We start from the raw sequence: 23,147 nt of genomic DNA on the forward strand, positions 1-23,147 counted from the left end.
TTTTCTAAAATCAGCTTGAACATCTGGAAGTTCACGGTTCACATATGATTGAAACCTGGCTTGGAGAATTTTGAGCATTACTTTCCTAGTGTGTCAGATGAGTACAACTGTGCAGTAGTTTGAGCATTCTTTGGCATTGCCTTTCTTTGGGGCTGAAAGGAAAACTGACCTTTTCCAGTCATGTGGCCACTGCTGAGTTTTCCAAATTTGAAGCATATCGAGTGCAGCACTTTCCCAGCATCATCTTTCAGGATTTGAAATAGCTCATACTGGAATTCCATCACCTCCACTAGCTTTGTTTGTAGTGATGCTTCCTAAGGCCCATTTGACTTCGCATTTCAGGATGTCTGGCTCTAGGTGAGTGATCACACCATCATGATTATCTGGGTTGTGAAGATCTATTTTGTATAGTTCTGTGTATTCTTGCCACCTCTTCTTAATATCTTCTGCTTCTGTTAGGTCCATACCATTTCTGTCCTTTATTGTGCCCATCTTGCATGCAATGATCAGGCAAATTTGGCCTTGGAGTACAGAATATAGCAGGGCAAAGGCTAACGGGGTTTTGCCAAGAGAATGCACTGGTCATAGTAAACACCTTCTTTCAATAACACAAGAGGAGACTACACATGGACATCACCAGGTGGTCAACACCAAAATCAGATTGATTATATTCTTTGCAGCCAAAGATGGGTAGCAAGAACAAGACTGGGAGCCGACTGTGGCTGAGATCATGAACTCCTTATTGCCAAATTCAGACTTAAATTGAAAAAAAGTAGGGAAAACCTCTAGACCATTCAGGTATGACCTAAATCAAATTCCTTATGACTATACAGTGAAAGTGACAAATAGATTCAAGGGATTAGATCTGATAGACACAGTGCCTGAAGAGCTAGGGACGGAGGTTTGTGACACTATACAGGAGGCAGTGATTAACACCATTCCCAAGAGGAAGAAATGTAAAAAGGCAAAATGGTTGTCTGAGGAGGACTTACAGAAAGCAGAGAAAAAAAAAAAAAAGAGAAGGGAAAGCAAAGGGGAAAAGGAAAGATATACCCATCTGAATGCAGAGTTCCAAAAAAAAAAAAAAAAAAGCGAGGAGAGATAAGAAAAACATCCTAAATGGCAACTTTCTCCTAAAACCAGTTCCTGCCTAGTCCTTTGCTTTCCCCTTTCCCAAAGCCTGTTCTTTTTTTTTTTCTTTGGGTTATTCCATCTTCTTACAGCCTCCATCTGATTACTCGCGACTCCGGTTAGTATTTATTTTATTCTGACGTTCATGATGCATTTCCATCTCTGTCCCAACACAGGATCCTGGAAGATTTCTGTATTATGACTGCAAACCCCATAACTTGTACGTTTGCAGGTACACAGCAGGTGACCAACAAGTCCTGGTAGAATGGCTTAGTGAATGTTAGATTTAAATTGCTTTAGCGGCATGGATCTTGTCATATACTTTTTTTTCCCCCGCCATCCTCCGGCCCACATTAACATAGTAAAAGGCATAGGAAACAGTAAATATATATATATCTTACACTGAACACTGTATCTGTTATTGTAACTGGGAATTGCTGCAACAACTGGATGTAATTTTAATAAAAAAAACATGCTCTGCTATTGAGGAAAAAAAAAGTCCCTCAGACTCAGCTCCCAGCTAAAATCAGCCAGAATCCAGGTTTCCCACCCCTTCCAGTGGCCTGATGTGCGACGTGGGAGGAGCAATGAGCAAGTTGGGCCAGAGCAGCAGGGAGAGCGGGCTAGGGGAAGTCCCGGAAGTCATTGACCAGAGCAAGCAACCGCCTCTACGGGATCAGCTTGGGCTGAAGTCCCAACAATAACAGGCGCGCGGGCCGGGCGGGGGCTGTCGGGGGCTAGAGTTTGGGGGCGGAACCCGTTTTGGGGGAGGCGGGTGGGACGCTTCCCAAGGCCGCAGGGGATTGGAGGAGAGAGATGAGGGGCGGTGGAGCTCGAGGGGTGGGCCGGGGAGCTAACGGGTCGACCGAGGCGAACGAGTGTTGATTGGGTGGCACAGAGGGAGACGGACCAGAGCTGCCCGCGGATTGGCCGGGGCGGCTGTGAAGGCGTGGTCAGCACGCGCGAGAGGGAGCGCGAGGGAGCGGGCGGCCGGCCTGCCTGCCAGCCAGCCGGAGCCCAGGACGAGCGCGGTGGGCAGGGTTCGGATTGCTGAACGCGGCTCTGGAGGCGCGTCGCCCCAGCTGTCCTCCGCGGCTCGAGCACCCTGTTTCTTTCCCTCCCCTCCCTAGCGCTCCGGCCTGGGGTCCCGGGGAGGGGAGCGGAGGGAAGGGACGAAGAAGGAGGTTTCGAGGAGTGCGGGCGGCGTGGGGCGAAGCGCGCGCTGCCTCTTGCTCTCCCGCCGCTGCCTTTGCCTCCTCGCCCGGTGCCGCGGCCCCGGGGCGGCCGCACTATGCAGGCGGACTGCCGGCCGCCGCGATGGCGAGCCGGGCGGTGGTGAGAGCCGGGCACAGCCCTCAACGTTTCCTAGTCCGGGCCGCGGTCGCCGCCCCCGCCCGGGCCGCGCTCCCCCTCTCCCGCTCCTACCCCCTCCCATTTCGCTCCAACTCCTCCTCCACCTCCTTCCCCAGGCCTCTGTTCCTCCTCCTCTTACTTATCCTGCTCCTGCTGCTCGAGGACGCCGGAGCCCAGCAAGGTGAGTTCTTCCCGAGGAGTGCGCTGCTCGCGGGCCCTCGGGGGGCGCAGTGGGAGCCTCTGGGGCGCCGGGTGTCCGGGTCGTTACGGAATCTGCAGACGCGCAGCGTAGTTGTGGTGCGCTTCGGTGCCTGGCCAGACCTGGTCCCGCACTCGCTGGGTTGAATTGCAAAGCTTGGCTGTCTGTTTTTCCCCAAGTTGGCGCGGCTTTACTTTTGGGGGAGCCCATTCATTTTTTTTGAAAAGAGGGAAGTGAGACCTTGCTATGAAGACTTCCTTTGGGCATTGGATTGTTCTGGGGAAAACAGTTGAGAGGAAAAGGAGAAGTTTTGGAGATGCGCTGTCTAATGTTAAGCTAAGTGGATGGATGAACAGAGTAAAACGGCCAGGTAATTGAATAGCATCTTAAATCTATTGAAGGGAGTTGACGACGATTATCTTTTGTGAAAGTGCCAAGTTCAAAATCGAATAGAGTTGATTCTGGTTATCTCTGAGTCTTGGATTTAGAACATGCTCTTTGCAATCCCTGCCTATTCAGAATGGTGGTCTAGATAGATTGTTTGGGTCAGACTCTGCGTCTGGGACCCAAGGCAGCGTGCTCTATTGCCCAGACGGAGCGATCCGTATTACATGGGCAAGCCCTTACATAAAGTGACAAAACTTCTTTCCTACTACAATCCTTCGAGAACCTATTCCAGGGCGTACAAAGCTATTTACTTAATAATCATAGTTGAAAGAGAATGCTGGGCTGATTTCTTCCCCTTTTTAGTACTTTTTTCCAGGCATTGAACAGCAATTTTGAAAACAATTCGACATCAAGTTATTGAACACATTTCTGCATTGAATTTCCATTTTATTACAGTGAGAGAGATAAGAACTGGATTGTTACTTAATACTTGGAAGAGGTTTTTTTGTTTGTTTTTAGGTTGATCTCCAAGTTTAAGTCCAGCTCAGTGTTGCTTTCATGTAGTTTTCAGCAGAGTATGCAATCATGGTCTTAAGCACGTCATTGTGAAGATGCTAAAACTTTGACAGGCATGTGGAAATATAATGTAAATGGAAACAATGTTTTTGGTAAACTGACCTCTTTCAGCTCTAGGGAGCATTCAGGTTTCAGTTAGATCATCTCCTTAATCGAATTCTTGAACATCAGCACTTAATAAATTAGAGTGAAATTCTTTCCTTCATTGAAATTTTAGAACCTATGCTTCTATTTTCCTCCTGGTAGAAAGAAAAAGCAAAACAGGATTATATTAACATATAGCTAACACTGATTGAATGGGTCTTACTTTGTGACAACCCTTAGTGTTTTACATCTATTAACTCATTTAATCCTCACCACAGCCATCTGAGTTAAGTATTGTTATCCCATTTCAAACATAAGGAAACTGAGACACCCATAAAATAAGGTATATTGATACAAAGTATAACTACATAAGCAGGATACTCTGACCACTTTTGCTTATTTCAGAATCTGAAAGTGTTTATGTCATGTTTTCAAAAAAGATCTTTGAATAGTTTATAACTGATTAAATGTCTCCTCTGCAAATGAGACAATTGCCTTGTTTTTAGAGTTTCTCAAGCCTGGCCTAATTAAACATGCAACATTACCTTTTTTTTAAAGTTTAATTTTAGTTTTTACCAAGCATTTTAACAACTAGAGTATCTGGTTCTCTTTTACAGTGTCATGTTATATAAAAACATCAGTATAGATTAACACAAATAGAAATGATCCTGATAATTTAAAAGACCTGATTTCTAGTTCTCCCACGTTGATTGGGTAAATTTTGTAAAATCACTTCATTTGTTTGTACCTCAGTTTTCTACATCAGTAATATGAGTATATACCTATTTCTTAGCTTGATGAAAATGAAATGCTAGTACATAGGATTCTGGCAGAGGGTAAAGTACAAACAGCTGTAACAGACTATCATTGTTAATCATGAGCTTACTAAATTGATAAAGTAAGGGTCATTTAGGTATACATCACCTGAAAACCCAGAAATTGTATGGCATTTGAATTCCCCAGTTTTTTAAAATTGTATTTCTTACTCAGTGGATCCGGATGCAGCCTGTGGTCCTGTCCGTGTTACTGGTCTTAACAGATGTGCTTTAGGGTCCACTGGGATTCTTCACATAACCTGGAAGGAAGTCTGACTTTGAAATGAGAAACAGTGCTTTAAGATGCTTTTAGAATTTTTTTCTAATGGGGATGTCTACTATATTATAATGTTAAGTTACAAGCTGGAGTTTTTACTCTATCAGAAGTCTTTATAATAAGATTGGAAGGAGATAATAAAATGATAAAAGTTGTTTTTTGATGGTAGAGTTGTAAGTAGTTTCTTTATGCATTTTCCAATGTTCTGCAAATTGCAATAAAAAAAAGCTGTGAGAAAGTGTTTTGTGATATACAGATTTTTTTTTTCCTTAGCCATCCTAGGTAGAAATACATTTAATATGTGTTTTGAGGTAGAAATGTATTTCAGGATTTTTTTCTCTTAATCTTTTAGACCTCATTTTAATGCCACACATTAATGCCATTCTTCAGCAGATTTGCTGCTGACCAAATGTTTTTTCTTTTCATTTGGTCTAGAATAAAATTTTTCATTGGTCTGAAAACTTGTCAACCTTTCACAACAGAGATGTATTTCATCTTACTTCATTAATATATTTATAAATTCTGTTTATTCACATCTGTTTGACTATGATGCTGTTTTAGGCAAGGCTTATATATTTGTGTGTCTTGAGTTCTGAGTTTGATATTAAGTTCACCTTCAAAGTCTTTCTTGTTTTTATTGAAAGCATTATTTACCTGTAAAATGTATGTCTCTCTAAAAAACTTAAATTGGTGGAACTTACGCTGATTGCCTATTTGTTACCGTAATACATTTACTTAATAGGAAGTTGCGGGTCTACTGAATGAATTTAAGTCTTTGGTTTACTTTATGACCATAGGAATTTGTGTCGCCTCATCTCAGAAGCTCAGCTTCCTCATTTGTGTCATGGAGGGTTTGCCCACCTTCCGGGTTAGAGTTTTTTCCTTTTGGCTGAGCTGAGCCTTCGCTGCTTTTGTGCAGCTTTCTGTAGTTGCGGTGCATGGGCTTCTCATTGCGGGGGCTTCTCTTATTGTGGAGCACAGGCTCTAGGGGGCTCGGGCTTCAGTAGCTGTGGCCCACACACTTAGTTGCTCCATAGACCAGGTAGGGATTGAACCCATGACCCCTGCATTGGCAGGCAGAATCTTATTCACTGAGCTACCAGGGAAGCCTGTACATTAGAATGTTATTTGGATGTGGTAAAATATCAGGGGAATAAATTTTAAAAATCCATTGAGACTGACTTCTTCAGGCCTATTAATACAAAATATTCATGGAAGTAATTATTTTTGTTAGCTAATTTAATAAATCTGTCAAATCAGATTCCTTTTTAAAAAGAATCATTCAGTTTCACAATGATTTTTGAACTAATGTGTGAAAAAAATTTACAGTCTGTCAGGTAGTGCCTTTATTTGCTTGTGATGCAGGAAAATAGTTTTTGAGCAGTATTTGTGAATTGTCAGAAATGAAGAACATGTCCCAGTGCAAAGAACATTTGTAATTATTTCTAATGTTGACATTAGGTTAATTTGGAATTAACCTAATTAATTATTTTTGGTTTGATGAAACATTAGGGCTCTTAAGTTCTTCCCTGGTGGCTCAGACAGTAAAGAATCTGCCTGAAATGCAGGAGACACAAGTTTGATACCTGGGTCTGGAAGATCCCTTGGAGGAGGTCATGGCAACCCACTCCTGTATTCTAGCCTTGAAAACTCCCATGAACAGAGGAGTCTGGGAGTCTACAGTCCATGGGGTTGCAAAGAGTCAGACAAGACTGAGCAACTAACACTAGGGCTCTTTTACGTAGTTTTTTTCAGAGGCAAAAATCAAAGCATGCTTTTTCTGCTATATTTCTGATTAATTTTGCATAGTGGAGGTTAGAAATATAGCACATCTTCCATATGTGTTAATGATCAAATTTTAAAATCCATATTTTAAAAGCTTGTAAATTAAAAATTAATTGTAAAATTACAGGTTAATGATTTTTAGGTAGATTTCCCAGTGTTATCAACAGAGAGAAAACTTTACTTTGTTTTGGAAATAATGAATAGTTCTGTTTGAACATCTAAGTTTCATTCTAAAAGACCAACGAAATGTGTATGAGTTAAAGCATCAGTACTAGAATTTAAAAGATAATGAATGAATTAATTTCCAAAAAGAAAGCATCAGATTATAGTATGATAAGGAAAGTCTTGATTTACATAGAGTTAGACTTTAAATATAAGACTATACTTTACAAAATAAACCTAGGGTATGAAAGTTCAGGTGGTAATGCTAGGTATTAATTAAATGCATGCAAACAGATGGTTTTCACTTCCAATTCTTGACTAGTCGGAAGGATGTAGACTGATGACATGAAACTATGTAGATCAGGAAAAGCTTTGTAGAGGGAGTGATATTTGCTAAATGTGATTGTTGATATAGGCAGTGAGACCACTTGGCAGTTTTTCTTGTGTGGCTCATGGATTCAGTTTATTTTATAGCAACCTTATGGCCTTAGCACTTTATTTATTTTAAAAATATCATACAGATAACAATTATATAACAATTACTCAAAACCAAAAACTTAATTAATGATTATAGTCCTACCCCTAATCTATCAATTTATAATTTTTGTTGGGCTTCCCTTGTGGCTTAGCTGGTAAAGAATCCACCTGCATTGCAGGAGACCTGGGTTTGATCCCTGGGTTGGGAAGATCCCCTGGAGAAGGGAAAGGCTACCCACTCTTTTCCTTGGCGTATACTCCTTTCCCAGTATTCTGGCCTGGAGAATTCCATGAACTGTATAGTCCATGGGGTCTCAAAGAGTCGGACATGACAGCGACTTTCACTTCACTTCACTTCATCTTCCTTTCTAGTCCATATTCACACATCTACATAATCTTATGTGGTTGTAATCTTAGTAGTGTGGTGTTATTTTCTGCAGATGTATCATGTTAAAATTAATACAGGCTGATTTAGTACACAGAAGGCCACTTTGAAAATATGGCAAGACAAATATTTTGAAATTAAAATTTTTTTCACAGGACATTTATTCTTTATGAAGTAATTACTATGCTGTTCAAAACTGCTATTGCATTATTTTCTTTAATCCATTTGATTAAATTCTTTATTTACGATAGGATCTTTAAGAAAGTATGCCAGTTCAAACTATTAGTTTAGAAACCCACAAAATGCTAATTTTCCAGGTCCTTATGTGGATTAAATCAGTATACTCTATAAGTACAAAAAAATACAGATATTCACATAAACTAGAATTTAATGAATGCCAGTGTCCACTGAAGCAGATGGATAATGGAATGATCTTAAAAGGCTGCTAAAGCGTCACCTGCTAGATCCACCTGCACTCTGAAGGTATGTAGTTGGAAGAAGATCTTCGGCTAGCTGCTTGAGTTACTGGAAAGACCCCAAGATGCGCCTCAACTGCTTTCTAGGGAGAGGAGGCTCAGCATCCCTTGCTTCTGTGGAGTACAGTTTCTCAGAGTTTGCAGTCAGAACTTAATCACTTGGGATCAAAGAGAAAATGCTCGTACTCATTATCATCCTCTCATAAAAACTCTCAGCATGAGAGAGTTCCAACTATAAACTCCCAGGGTGTGTGCACGTATGTTAACACAGCCCCAAGATAGTTATGAACGAGTCAAATATTGTCATTGTCTTCAGGGATCCTGCAGTCTAGTTGGGGCAATAATCATCTTCAAGTTGGAGCGTGTGTGTAAATAGCCAGGGAGAGTTGCACAGTGCTGTGAGTTTGAAAAGGAGGGTAAGCTCACAGTGCCCAGGGAAGTAGGAGAAACCTTGCTGATAAAATGGTTTTAAGCAGATCAGCTGTTAGGGCCAGTGGATTCCTAGTTCACAGGGATGAGTGGCATTTAAGGAGTAAAGATCGCAGCATCAGAACAGCAAGGAGTCAGGAAACTTTTGAGTGTCAAAGGCAGCCCTGCTGCGGTAAGTAGCATGCCTCAGCCTCTGGCCCTGGCCCACTGCTTCCTCCGCAAGCCCCATACCCTACACTCTTGCCCCATATTTGGGCAAATATTTGTTGGTTCTTTTCTGAGGGCTGTGGTTCTGTGCACTGGGGCACTGCCCTCTTGGAGCTCTGTTAATACTTCCTTAGTGTGTCCAGCAGCCCCTTTACCACCTGCAAGATAAAATCTACCATCTTCCCAGTATCTAGACTCCTGTGCTTTTATAGCGAGAGGAGTCCTTTGTGTTATATATATATTTTTTCAGAATCTGGCCCCTCCCTTCCTTCTCTGACTTTATCTCATGCCAGCATCCCTCACCCTTTATATATATATAGTTCTGTGTAAAACTGAGATTTTTATTCCTCTCATATGTATTTTGATCCTGTTTTACCTTGTTCTCTATACTGATCTCTTTACATGTATCATTTTCTCTACTTGAAGAGAAAGAGCCCCTGTCTTTATCTGCTTGGTTACCTCCTTGTAGTTGCTGAGCCATGTCCAACTCTTTGTGATCCCATGGACTGCAGCCTGCCAGGCTCCTCTGTCTATGAGATTTCCCAGGCAAGAATACTGGAGTGGGTTGCCGTTTCCTTCTCCAGGGGATCTTCCCGACCCAGGGATTGAACCCATGTCTCCTGCTTGGCAGGCAGATTCTTTACCCTTAAGCCCCCCGGGAAGCAGTAACCTCTTACCATCCTTCAAACCTTCCTTGGTCTCATCCTCTCTGAGAAGCGTCCTCTTGTCACCACATCCACTCATCTCCAGATGGTAATTTCTAGTTTCTGCTGTTCAGTCATTAATCACAATGTATATTGAATACTTATATCTGGCAGTTTTATTCATTTTCTAATTTCTAATACTTACCATGATGCCCATCATTCAAAAAATGTGAATTTAGGTGAACTCCCTGATGGTCCAGTGGTTAGGACATGGCACGTTCACTGCCAAGGGCCTGGGTTCAGGCCCTGGTCAGGGAACTAAAATTCCACAAACCACTCAGCTGGGCCAAAAAAAAAAAAAAAGAATTCAGAACTCATTTCTGCAGTGAATTTGCTGCCCCAAGCATGTTATTCATTAGTCCTTGGCACTTGCATGCCCTTCACACTTGTCCTTTGTCTGATTCCCTCAGAGCCTGGGCTTCTCAGTTCCATGGAAATAGAGCCCTTTCTTGAACCTTAACCTGCTTGCACAGGGCCTGACATTCTGCCCAGTGTTCTCCCCACAGCCTTCTTCCCAGGAGCTAGACTCTTGCTTTCATAATGAGAGGAGTCCGCTCAACTGGAACTCTGAACAAAGCCATGGCTGCTATTTAGAGAACACTGCTGTGTTGCCCTGTCAAATAAGTGGTCTTTAAGAGCTGTGCTAAGCCAAAATCAATGAAAGCCAGTGAGGTGCACTCCTTTGCCCTCTCATTCAGATTTTGATTTGAATAGTCACCTCCAGCTTTATAAAACTCCCTAGTTTTGGTTCTAGTTGTTGCCTGCCTCCTTTTTCTTTGCTGACTGAAACTCCTGGAGAACATTCAGGTAGCTTCACTCATCTGGTGTCAGAGGAAAGTAATGCGAAACAGGCTGGAAAGGTCAGTGGGGACAAGATTGTGGAGGACTTCCATGGCAGGGCAGACGGAAGCGTTTATACCTGTGGTGATATCAGCAGTGACATCACCCTTAGCTACCTCTGCTTCTGCTGAGTCCCTTTGCCCATTTCTGGGTCACTTGTCTCAGCCCAGGTTCATCATCCCATTGATGCTTTTCCCTATGTCCTTGATGGAGCCTAAACCTGGCCCACATGCCAGTCCCCACCGCTTTCTCTTGTTCTGAACAGCTCAGGGTTGCTGGAGAAAGGCATGTGACCTTTGTGACTAGATCTGCCTCAGGTAAGGACCATTGGTCGAACCTCCCATGGGATTTTTGCTCAGCCGCAGCATCATGACTGACCTGCCTTTTCCTAAACCCTTGTCCTGCTCTTCACCCCTGCAAGTAAAACTACCTCCTGCCTCGCCTTTTCTTCTTTCTCAAATCATCTCTTCCACCTTGTCCAGAACCCTGCTTCATTGGGGAATATAAGTTATGCTTTTAGCATAATTTAAACTTCCATGGTGCTTCTTAACCTTGTATCTGGAAACACAGTCAAGATGCCACTGGCTTATATATACATCTTTTCTTTCAACTGGTTGCTTTGCCTATAGCCTATATTTCCCCTTTTTTCAGTGACCAACTAACAAGTAGACTACCTTTGTGCTGTGCATTTTTTTAGTGTCTAGCACACAGAAGATATTTGTTAAATGATGATTTCCTTGCAGTCTAGCTTCTGCTCTTCTGAAAGTGTGTTTTCAACTGTGAGATTTCTTTTCTTTTAAACCCGAGAGCTTTCTTTGTCTTCATTATTTTTTAACGTGGATGGAGTTTGAAAGTATAGAGATGTTGGAGTCAGACATATATGGATTTAAATATTAATACTAGGCATGTCACACTGTGGTTTTTTTAAAATGTGTAACTCACTTCTGTAGAATGCATGAGGCTGTGACTAAGTCTAGGTAGTTGCTAAATTTTGGTTCAATGAGTGAAACAACGTGTGAATGAAAACTTCATTTCTCCTTTCCTACTCTACAGTTAAGATTTCCATTCTCAAGTGTTGGCTTTCTATTGAGATCCAGTGCTTCTCCATCCTTCTGGTCCTGCTTCCCATTTTCCCTACACTTACTGTATGGGAAAGTTCCACCCCTAGCTTAGTGAAGGGCTCAGGGTGTGTAGTGAAGAAATGTGACAGCAGGGTGTGATTGTTCATGTGAAATGTCCTTACTTGGCCTCCAGCCCACCGAGACCTTAATACAGGTTTTGTCCCCTCACTTTTGGCCTCCCCTTTCTCCAACTTCCTACCTGTTGATAGACTTCAACTTTCTTTGATCTCCACCCTCAGATCATTTTCAGGTTCATGGTTTCTCTCTCTCTTCCGAGCATGACCTATTTCTGGTTACTCTTTTTATCCTAGATTCTAACTTTATAGGTCTGGATGTGAGACATTCTGTTGCACGGGTGGAGGAAGAGTGTTTTAGTTAGGAAGGTTATAGGGAACTGAAAATTACACATGCTTAAAGTAGAAGGTAATTTGGGGGAGCATTTTGAGGTAGTTTGCGGAATCTTCTTAAGGACTGAGCCAGACTAAGCTCCGGGAAAAGCAGGGATGCAGCCAGACCTCAGACACGAAGGACTCTGTCTTGTTACAGTCTGGCTTTCTCTGTATGCAGCAGATCATGGCTGCTGGCAATCCTCAAGGCTTATGGCCTCAACACTGGAGAGATTCTGGGGTTTCCCTGACATACAAGGGCAGGAAATGGGAGGGTAGGGTAAGTTGGCCTCAAATGGGCCCAGTGTGAGTCAGTTCCCACCCTTGGACTAGTTAGCTAACCAGGGGGCATGAGGTCATATGAAAACTGTTGCAAACTACAGAGTAGTTCCCAGCAGGAAGGGAGGGTACTAGATACATAGACATCATCTTCAGAGAGGTTGTTCACGTTTATAGAATCCACTGCATTTTACATAAGTTCTTACCAAGCCCTCACAATTACCTTGGGAGATGGGTGGTATTATTCCCATGTATAGTTGAGGATGTAGAGCTTAAGTGCTAGGATCACCTCAGAAGTTGGCATTGCTAGAATTTACATTGAAAAGTCTGTCTGATTCCCAGGCCTGTGTACTTTCTATTGTATCACTTGTCTACCATTGTGCCTACCCATGGTTTGTTTTGAGTTCATATTTTCTAAATTCGGCAGCATATGTTAAGAACCCAGTACGCCTTGTTTCTATGTCTGTGGCTACCCAGGCGAACAGAATACATTGCCTACATAGAACTCTACATAGCAGAGTTCTACAGCTGGTCTGGCAAACCGACATAAATATGCATAATTAAGCATATTCAATAAAGAGATTTTAATAATGGAAATGGAGAGAAAGACCTGGACTTTCAGAAAGGTTTCCGGAGAGAACACTGAGTAGGTATTTGCCAGGTGGCTCTGAGGAGTAAGGGCATTATTATTGGCAGAGCTGAGAAGTGCAGAGCAGAGAGTGGGTGGAGTATGAGGGAGTTACCTGGGAGCCCATCGTTCCAGAGCCCCGGGGCGGTTGGGGGGGGGGGCGGCAGAGAGTTTGTGTGAAAAGTTGAGAGATGAGATGGGAAAAGGAGTCAGGGACAAATTATAATGGACTTTGTATTCTTGCTGAAGAGTTTGAGATTTATTGTATCATCAGTAGAGAACAGTTGAAGGTTTTTTACATGAGGGACCTGCATGACCCTGTCTAAGAAACACTGGCAGGAGTGTGGGCAGTGGATTGGAGAGGAAAGAAAGGAAGTGGAGGGAACCTGTTAGAGAACTCTTGCAAGGGCCTGCACTTGTTTGGAGGGACTAAATTTAGAGATACTAAGGAAACAAAGTATAAAACTTAATGACCAATTAAATCTGAGAGAGCAAAGGTCAGTTAAAAATGCTGTTTTTTTTTTTTCTTCTGGATTGTCTTCTTTCTGCTTCCAGCACCTCCCTCATCCACAAGTAATTGTCTAGTTAATTGCTATTTATCCATGCATGCTCATGCACACACTGTATCACATCCATTACTTCCTGCAGTACTCAACATCCTGGAAATTATTTATCAGTACTATGTCTGTCTTACTATTTTGTAAATTCTGTAAGGACAAGGGCCTTGTCATTTCTCTTGTTCTAACACCTGGTTCAGTACTTGGCACTTGGAAGATGCTCATTGAATGCTTGGTACATGAGTTTGAATGCTATGGAATTTCTGAGCGGAGATGCTTAGTAGAAGTAGATGACAGATTTGAGAATTAGGAGAAAGGTTGGAAAAGTTAGGAGCATTCTCCACCTAGTGGTAACTGAAGTCGGGGTGGAGAGATGGCCCTGGCAGCATACAGAGAGAGAGGAAAGAGCTCTGGAGAACCGCAGTGTCAGTTATCTGTAGTCAAAAGATGTCAGCTGAGATCCTGGAGAAGTGGCAATTAGAGAGTTAAAAGAAGAACTAAGTTGGGGAAGGAGAGTTCTAAGAAGGAGGGAGGGCCGATAAGGAAGGAAGGAAGGTGGGAGGGAAGGAAAGGCCAGCAATACCAGATGCAGTGGAAAGGTCACAGATGATAAGGATGGCAAAATATCTGTTGACTTGGCAGCTCGCAAACTGACCGCTTTAGTGAATAGCCCCATTGGGAAGGTAGGTCTGTGCTTCCTGGTGCTGCCATAACAGATCACCACAAATTTAGATGGGTTCAAGCAACAGAAATTTATTGTCCTATAGTTGTGCAGGCTGAACTTCTGCAAGTCAGGTATTGGCTGGGCCATGTGCTGTCTCCTAAGGCTCTAGGTGAGGGCCCTTCCTTGCTTCTTCTAGCTTCTGGGAGTTGCAGTCTTTGGAATCCCTTTGCATCATTCCAGTCTGTGCCTCTGAAGTTACATGGTATTTTCCCTATGTCTGTATCCCTGTCCAAATTTCCCTCTTTTTATAAGGACACCAGACACTGGGTTAGGATTTGTCCTAATCCAGTATGACCTCATTTTAAATTGATTACATCTGCTAAGACCTGTTTCCAAATAAGGTGACATTCATAGGTTCCAGGATTTAGGAACATATCATTTTGTTGTTGGGGTAATGGGGTCTAGAGGGAGCACAATCCAACCCACAACTGTCTGGAAACTGAATTATCATATTTTGAGCCTAGAATGGGAGGGCGTACAGGAGGCAAAGAAATAAGACATCAGACGTGGAAAACTGGAAAAGCTCTCTCTATAAGGAAAAAAGGTGGGAAAAAGTGGTAGGTATTGGGGAACACTGGGTGGAGGAAGATTGTGTGTTTTTGTTGTTGCTCTCATTGTTATAATTCTGAAATTTATTAAAAGCGTGGATCCAACACATCAAAGATTTTATTCAACTCAGTAATTAATGAAGGAATCAGTAAGAGGTTAAAACGTGTAGAGTATTTGAGAGACGGTGTTTAGATAGGCAGTCTTAGGCTGTGATTGCTAGATTAGATGACTAAAAGTGGGCTATTAGGGCTTTAAACTGTAGTATTAGGATTTTTTTTTTCAACTGTCCAGAGATTTTATGCATCTCCACAGGACAAAAATCTCCAAGTTTATAGGAATAAAACTAGCATATGACCCGGCAGTTCCACTGCTAGGCATATGCCCTGAGAAAACCCAAAACTGAAAAAGACACATGTACTCCAATGTTCATTGCAGCACTATTTATAATAGCTAGGACATGGAAGCAACCTAGATGTCCATCAACAGATGAATAGATAAAGATGCTGTGGTACATATGTATAATGGAATATTACTCAGCCATAAAAAGGAAGCCATTTGAGTCAGTCCTAATGAGGTAGATGGACTTGTAATTTAGAGCCTATGATACACAGTGAAGCGAGTCAGAAAGAGAAAAACAAATATCATATACTAACACATTTAGATATAGAATCTAGAAAGATGGTACTGTTGAACCTATTTGCAGAGCAGCCGTGGAGACACAGACGTTGAGAACAGACTTATGGACACAGCTTGAGGGAAGGAAGGAGAGGGTGAGATGTACAGAGACAGTAACATGGAAACATATATTACCATATGTAAAATAGATAATCAGTGGGAATTTGCTGTACGACTCAGGACTCAGGGAACTCAAACTGGGACTCCGTAACAACCTAGAGGGGTGGGATGGGGAGGGAGGTGGGAGGGATGTTCAAATGAGAGAGGAGGAACATAGGTAAACCCTATAGCTGATTCATGTTGATGTTTGGTAGAAACCAACATAATACTATAAAGCAATTGTCCTTCAATTAAAAAATAAATTAATTTAAAAAAAAATCTGCAAGTTTATGCAGATGAAGACTAGGACCTTTAGTTGATGATAAATTACAAGTCCAGTTAAATACTTTGCTCTGTAATTTTGGGGCAGCTTTTGGTCTCTATGGCATTTAAAGTTTCTGCTGCTCACCTTTTTTTTTTAGCCTCTTTCCAAGTTTCAGATAATTTTTCTGCCATATTTATTATAATCTATTGAAACAGAGATGGAGGCGTGAGAACCTAATGTTCTAATGTTGATGAAATTTTGAGAAACACTGAGTAAAAATACTGGTGACTTTCAGTGCCCATTTGAGATCAGGATCCATTATTGTTATGACAGCTGTTCCCTAGACTGTGATTTTTTTTTTTTTTCCAGCCGTGCTTGGCTCCTGGGCAGAGAGATCATTTGATCCCAGGTGGAGGGTTTCTCAGGCAGATAGATCCTCAGGAAGGCATAGTGGCCAGGAAGTGAAGGTACCAGGAAGAGTGTAGTTCACACACTGGATGTGAGATCCAGACTGGGTGGGGAAAGAAGTGAGGCTAAGGGCAACATAACAGATGGAGAGAAAAGAGAGAAGTTCACAGAAGTGAGCAGTGGGTGTAAGAGAGCTGAAGGGTCAGGAGGCTAACCAAAGAAGTGAGACATTAAAAGTTTTTGACTTTTCACAGATGGGAGGGGTCTACAGTAATAGCAAAAACAAAGTCTAGGTTGTATTTTCATGAGTCACTGAAGTGAAGTAGAGGTCATCCGGGAGAAGATTAGTGAGAGTTACTTTCTCATGATTTATACTTTGCACAGGACACTGGACTCAAAGCTTTAAAGCTGCTGTAAATCTTCTAAAGTAATGAGCCATTGTTCTGATGGCTTAGCGAGGCTGTGCCAAACGCACCAGATCTACATATGATAAGCAAAAGCCTTTCTGGTCTTTATGACTGTAATAATACCCTCGGACATTAATTGAGTACATTATTGTGGATTAAGCCCTTGATAGTAGGGAGGGGCGGAGAAGGCAATGGCACCCCACTCCAGTACTCTTGCCTGGAAGATCCCATGGATGGAGGAGCCTGGTGGGCTGCAGTCCATGGGGTCACCGAAGAGTCGGACACGACTGAGCGACTTCACTTTCACTTTTCCCTTTCATGCATTGGAGAAGGAAATGGCAACCCACTCCAGTGTTCTTGCCTGGAGAATCCCAGAGACGGCGGAGCCTGGTGGGCTGCCATCTATGGGGTCACACAGAGTCGGACATGACTGAAGTGACAGCAGCAGGGAGGGTTTTTTGCTTTGTTTTATCTTTTTATTTATTTATGTATGTATGTATTTTTGGGTGGTTGTTGCTCTATGGGCTGTCCTGCAGTTGCTGCGAGCGGGGCTGCTCTCCGGTTGCAGCGCCTGGGCTTTTCATTGCAGTGGTTTCTCTTGTTGCAAAGCTCGGTCTCTAGGGTACGCGGGCTTTAGTAGTTGCAGCACGCTGCCTCCGTTGTTGTGGCTTCTGGGCTCTAGAGTTCAGGCTCAGGAGTTGTTCTGTGGCATGTGGGATCTTCCCGGGCCAGGGGTCTAACACGCATCTCCTGCACTGGCAGGCAGACTCTCTACCACTGAGCCACTAGGGAAGCCTGATAGTAGGTGTTTTCATACAGTATCTCATTGAATTCTTACCCTATGTGGTTTGAGATAGTAGTATACCCATTTGAAAAAAACCTGACCTTTAGCAGCAGTAAACAACCTTCTCAAGATCACAGTGAGTGGTAGAGCTTTACATTCATCGTGTGACCCCAGGGCCCATTTGCTTAACCAGTATGTTCTATGTAGAGTGTGTGCTTGGTGGGGATTGAAGAGGATTTTAACATCTCACTTTCCTTCATGTGATTCAGTTTTGTATATTATTACTACATGCAGGCAGGAGTTTGGGCTTAAAGAAGACTGAGCTGGAAGCTGTTTCTTTTCCTTAAAATTGCCACCATAACCCTCTTGCAGCTCTCGGCACATATCCATCTTATTGCAATATTTTTTCAAAAAAATGAGTGAAATTAAAGTAGGGCCTTTAAGTATCTTTCTGAGATTGTCATGATGCAGCTTTAAAAATCTTAAAGTAATAGTATTTATATAGTACTTTGTAGTCTGAAAATTCTTAGTGCTAAATAATGCATTAAAAATCTTCATTGAAGTCAAATGAAATAATGAAATAGGATATCCTGATTAATACTTGCAAGTCATTTTTCGGAACACTTTCCTACTCTGAATGCCTCTCTTTTCCATTTCTTATAAGATCTCACAGATCTGTTACAAGATGTGACAGAAGTGACTCTTACTTAGAGGAGGTATACAGTCAGACTCATCCGTGCACTGTGACAAAAACCCTTGACAGTCCACTGGAAAAATAAAAGCCTCTCCTAGTTTATGATGATTGTAATGAAAGTTGCCATGCTTTACGTTTTTGGCATATTTATGCAAGTTGCCTACATTTGTGTTTGTTCTTGTTAAAGAAAGTGTTTTTAGAAGTCATTTCGTGTTCTATTATTTTTAATAGTAATGTGACTATAATATGGGGTTAGTTGGAGAGTTACATAAAATCAGCATCATGAGCACGTTTATCTAAAAAACACACTTGAAGTTTAGAAAGCAGCCTAAAATAAGCATGTGTTCTTTGTTGTATTAATTCACTGCTATTTAAATTAATATTCCTTGTGTTTTCTCTTGAGATATGTAGTAAAAAAAAAAAAAATTACTCAGCTATTTTCCTGGAGCAGTATCAAAATTTGTATCTGGCTTACCACATCTGACCTGACAGTATTCGGAGGAAGTGAACACATGTTCTCTGAGTAATCCCCTTGATAAATCTGCAGCCGAAGGGGCAGTGAGATCAAATTCCAGTGTTTTCTCTCTACTGAAATAAAATTAAAATTCAAAAGTTGCATGAAGAGGCTTTCTACCCTTCATGGCCCACTGTAGTCTGGTAGAGACCATTTAGGGGAGAAGGAGAAGTAGCTGACAAGCACGGTGGTGATGATGGAGTTGGAGAGGGAGAAAGAGCTGGCCATGTGGAGTTACTGATGAGAGTGAGTGTATGGATTGGTCCTACGATACTCATTTTGAAAATTATTTTTCCAGTAGTGGTTACACTGTCTGTCAATTCTACCTTGTGAAAGTGAGTAATAGTAGGTGGTGTTAGCCTGGTCACAGATTATTATTCTTTCCAGTTACAAAGCTAAGCAGAAAATCTGGAGACTCTTACTTCCTGACCCTATTACCGTCCTTTTTCAAACACTCGTGTTAAGTGAGAGGCCCCGACCAAGAAAAATACTTGAGGGCTGTAGAGTAATAAGAAGAACCTTGCCCCCAACCCCCTGCCACTTTGGCTTAAAGAAAAATAAGCTTTCTGTTTATTTCTTTGACCTTGTGGGGAAAGCTATTCCCTGGGTTGTACCTTTAGCCAGAAGAAAAGGAACTCACTCAGATCTTCTGTTGGAAGAAGACCTAGCCTTTTCTCCAGGTCAGCCCATCTCAGCCTTGACACTGTTTGACACTTTGGGTCCATCACCCTTTCTTCTTGGGGGCTGTTCTGTGCCTTGTAAGATACTTTAGCCAGCATCTTTGGCCTCTACCCCCTGGATGCTGGTAGCACCCTCCCCCTCGATGGTGACCTGTCTCTTGTTATTGGTTAGTCGCTCAGTCAGGTGGGTGGGTTGCCACGCCCTCCTCCAGGGCATCTCTCCCACCCATCTCTATGCTCTGCCAAGTGGAAGGCAGAATTGCCTGAATGCCCCCACCCCCATTTGAGAACCTCTGCTGTCGTGTGTTAGGTGATTTGTTGATAATATTTTCCCGATTTTAGTGTTATTTTAAAATATTTTGTCCCATTTCAAGTATTTTGGTATAGAATAGGCTTCGCTTTTAAGCACTGTAGAAATAAACTGGAAGCACATTTTCTAATTTGGGGGCAAAAATGAACACAAGGTCTTTCTTTGATTTTAGAATTCAACATTGTCACCTTTGGATGCGTGGTACAGTGTTTTTTTTGTTGAGCAGGTGGGGACCCTTTTGTGGGTCAGGAATATATATTTAAAACCATATTGAGCCACAGTGTAAAATACATTTCTTACTTTGTAATAACAGAGGAAAAACATTTGAAAACTGCTGGTCTAGTGTCCCTTTCTGACTGGAATATTCTAAACATGTTCTCCATAGCAGTCGGTATTTGGTTAGGCCAGCTAAACTATTTATCAAATCAGGTTAAACTTATCAAGTAGACTTGGAAATATGAAACATTCAAGCTTGTGAATTGCAGTAGGTTTGAGACTTTCTTTTAACTTTACTTTCTGTTGCATATCATCTTGTTTGCAAGAGGAGAAAAGCTCTGAACTCCATCACATATTTTAGAACATTCTTGGCACGTAACTTGTGGACTATTCATGCCTTCCCCCTACACAAGATCCTGAAAAAAGACAGCTCCATTTTAATTGTTTGCATCAGCACGTGTGCAAAAATCCTATTTTTCATCGGTTAGTATTTATTTTGTTAACTTTTGTAAGAACTACACTGCATAGAGGAAAAGGCAAAAAGACATTTTGTGTATTTATGAAGAATCAAACAAATATGAAATAAAGATATCTTTAAACTGATATCTAAAAAAGATATCTCCTCACACTCTGCTTGTAGTCTTATTGAAAAAATCATTTTTACATGACAACCTTAGGTTAAATAATAGCCTGTGGGGAATACATGAAGTGCCACAATCTGCCTTTACTAAGTTCTGACTTCAGCTGTTAATAGCAAAATTCTTGGCTTTCTGAAATCCATCAACACTTCTAATCACTTAAAAAACTGCCTTAGTTTTATACATACTAAAGAAAATACACTTATATTTTGAATCACTTCATTTATCCAGGGTTACTTTTTAAATATTGAAACACTTCCAGAAAGCTCGGTTTCATCTTTTCAGTGGTAAGAGTACATTTCTGACTAATTTCATATTGCTATTAATAGAAGTTCTCTTAGGATGGTTGTCTTTTTCTCTAAGGAAAAATGTTGGTGATTATTCAAATGTTATTTGAATTATAATTCATTTATTTTCACAAGGGAGGTTTTTGTATCTCTGTTTTTAATTTAGGTGATATCTAGTAGTGATATTAAAGGTATTTTCATGGTAGTTTCAGGGGAAATTTGTGGTTATTTGCTATTCCTCTCAGTTGTATAATGTTCTAAAATTTATATTTGTAAAAGAGCCAGTGGATGTATCTCAAAAACTCACAGGTTTATTTAATGGTGCCTTTCTGTATTATGATTATTGAGCAACAGTGCCTCATTTTTGTGTGTGGAGTGAAGGCAGGTGTAGAAGACAAATGAAGTCCTGGTGGGTCAGATGGTAAAGAATCTGCCTGCAATGAGGGAGACATGGGTTTGATCCCTGGGCTTGGAATATACCCTGGAGGAAGGCATGGTAACCCACTCCAGAATTCTTGTCTGGAGAATCCCCATGGACAGAGGAGCCTGGCGGGCTACAGTCCATGGGGTCACAAAGAGTCGGACACAACTGAGTGACTAAGCACAATGTTGGTTAAAAGCTACCAACAGAGAGAGATTGATTTAAGAAGCCAGATGTTGGCACTGACCTTAGTAGACTAAGTGACAATACTAATGTGGATTTGAGAGTAAAATTTCTTTATTAGCAAAAGACACTAAGTATTGTCCTCAGATTCTAGGTACAGAGTTGTTGTTCCTTCCTTGAAGCTAGTTTTGGGACTAGTTAGAGATAACTTTTTCATAGGTTAATGTACAGTTAACCTGTGAGAGAAACTTCTTTATTCATTCAACTCAGTTCAGTTCAGTCGTTAGTCATGTCCGACTCTTTGTGACCCCATGGACTGCAGCACGCCAGGCCTCCCTCAGTTCAGTTCTGTTCAGTCACTCAGTCGTGTCCGACTCTTTGTGACCCCATGAATCGCAGCACGCCAGGCCTCCCTGTCCATTACCAACTCCCGGAGTTCACTCAGACTCCCGTCCATCGAGTCAGTGATGCCATCCAGCCATCTCATCCTTGGTCGTTCCCTTCTCCTCCTGCCCCCAATCCCTCCCAGCATCAAAGTCTTTTCCAATGAGTCAACTCTTCGCATAAGGTGGCCAAAATACTGGAGTTTCAGCTTCAGCGTCATTCTTCCAAAGAAATCCCAGGGTTGATCTCCTTCAGAATGGACTGGTTGGATCTCCTTGCAGTCCAAGGGACTCTCAAGAGTCTTCTCCAACACCACAGTTCAAAAGCATCAATTCTTCAACGCTCAGCCTTCTTCACAGTCCAACTCTCACATCCATACATGACCACTGGAAAAACTAGATGGACCTTTGTTGGCAAAGTAATGTCTCTGCCTTTCAATATGCTATCTAGGTTGGTCATAACTTTTCTTCCCAGGAGTAAGCGTCTTTTAATTTCATGGCTGCAATCACCATCTGCAGTGATTTTGGAGCCCCCGAAATAAAGTCTGACCCTGTTTCCACTGGTTCCTCATCTATTTGCCACGAAGTGATGGGACCAGATGCCATGATCTTTGTTTTCTGAATGTTGAGCTTTAAGCCAACTTTTTCACTCTCCTCTTTCACTTTCATCAAGAGGCTTTTTAGCTCCTCTTCACTTTCTGCCGTAAGGGTGGTGTCATCTGCATATCTGAGGTTATTGATATTTCTCCCGGCAATCTTGATTCCAGCTTGTGCTTCTTCCAGCCCAGCATTTCTCATGATGTACTCTGCATGTAAGTTAAATAAGCAGGGTGACAATATACAGCCTCGACATACTCCTTTTCCTATTTGGAACCAGTCTGTTGTTTCATGTCCAGTTCTAACTGTTGCTTCCTGACCTGTGTATAGGTTTCTCTATCCATCACCAACTCCCAGAGTTTACTCAGACTCATGTCCATGGAGTTGGTGATGCCATCCAACCATCTCATTCTCTGTCATCCCTTTCTCCTCCCGCCTTCAATCTTTCCCAGCATCAGGGTCTTTTCCAGTGAGTCAGCTCTTCGCATCAGGTGGCCACACTATTGCAGTTTCAGCTTCAACATCAGTCCTTCCAATGAATATTCAGGACTGATTTCCTTTAGGATGGACTGGTTGGATCTCCTTGCAAATAAACATTTATTTTACAACTGCTACTTGCTAGATACTATGTTCTTATTCATAGGCTTTTAAAACTCTGTTCTAGTAAATAAAATCAGCCCTGCATTGTTCTTAAAAATAAAAAATCAAGATAATAGAAAATTTTCTTAAATTCATCTGTATCCATATTGAGGTTAAAACTCAGAAGTGTCACTTTTAATAGTTCTTTTTTTTTTTTAAGTTCTGAAATATTCCAAAAGGTGATTATAAACAGCTCTTTTGAAGGAGAAAATACTATCATTTTGAAAGGATGTATTCATTTTCCTATTAGACATTAATCTGAATCCCGTCATTAAGGAATGCTAAATGATTCAATTGGAGCAGCAGCTGAAACTTTTTAATCAGTATCATTGTCTCTTTCTAGGTGCTCAGTGAAATAGCACATTTTATGATAAAGGGAAGAATGAGGATATTGGATTTTTACAATGTGTTAAGTT

The 23,147-nt window shown here is 41.7% G+C and overlaps 1 protein-coding gene and 1 non-coding gene across 2 annotated transcripts in view; both read left to right on the plus strand.

The window, feature by feature from the left end:
- The first annotated feature begins 2,119 nt into the window (after positions 1–2,119).
- Positions 2,120–23,147, plus strand: part of DCBLD2 (discoidin, CUB and LCCL domain containing 2) — an 85,011-nt gene continuing 63,983 nt past the window's right edge. Inside the window, exon 1 of the mRNA XM_040226137.1 lies at positions 2,120–2,665. Within this exon, the coding sequence (XP_040082071.1) occupies positions 2,449–2,665 (217 nt within the window). The 5' untranslated portion in view covers positions 2,120–2,448. The remainder of the gene's footprint in view (positions 2,666–23,147) is intronic.
- Positions 9,633–9,705, plus strand: TRNAE-UUC. Its single transcript has one exon. It is a non-coding gene; the product is annotated as a tRNA-Glu (tRNA).

Source organism: Oryx dammah, unplaced genomic scaffold (genome assembly GCF_014754425.2).
Source record: "Oryx dammah isolate SB20612 unplaced genomic scaffold, SCBI_Odam_1.1 HiC_scaffold_2, whole genome shotgun sequence".
Lineage (NCBI taxonomy): Eukaryota > Metazoa > Chordata > Mammalia > Artiodactyla > Bovidae > Oryx > Oryx dammah.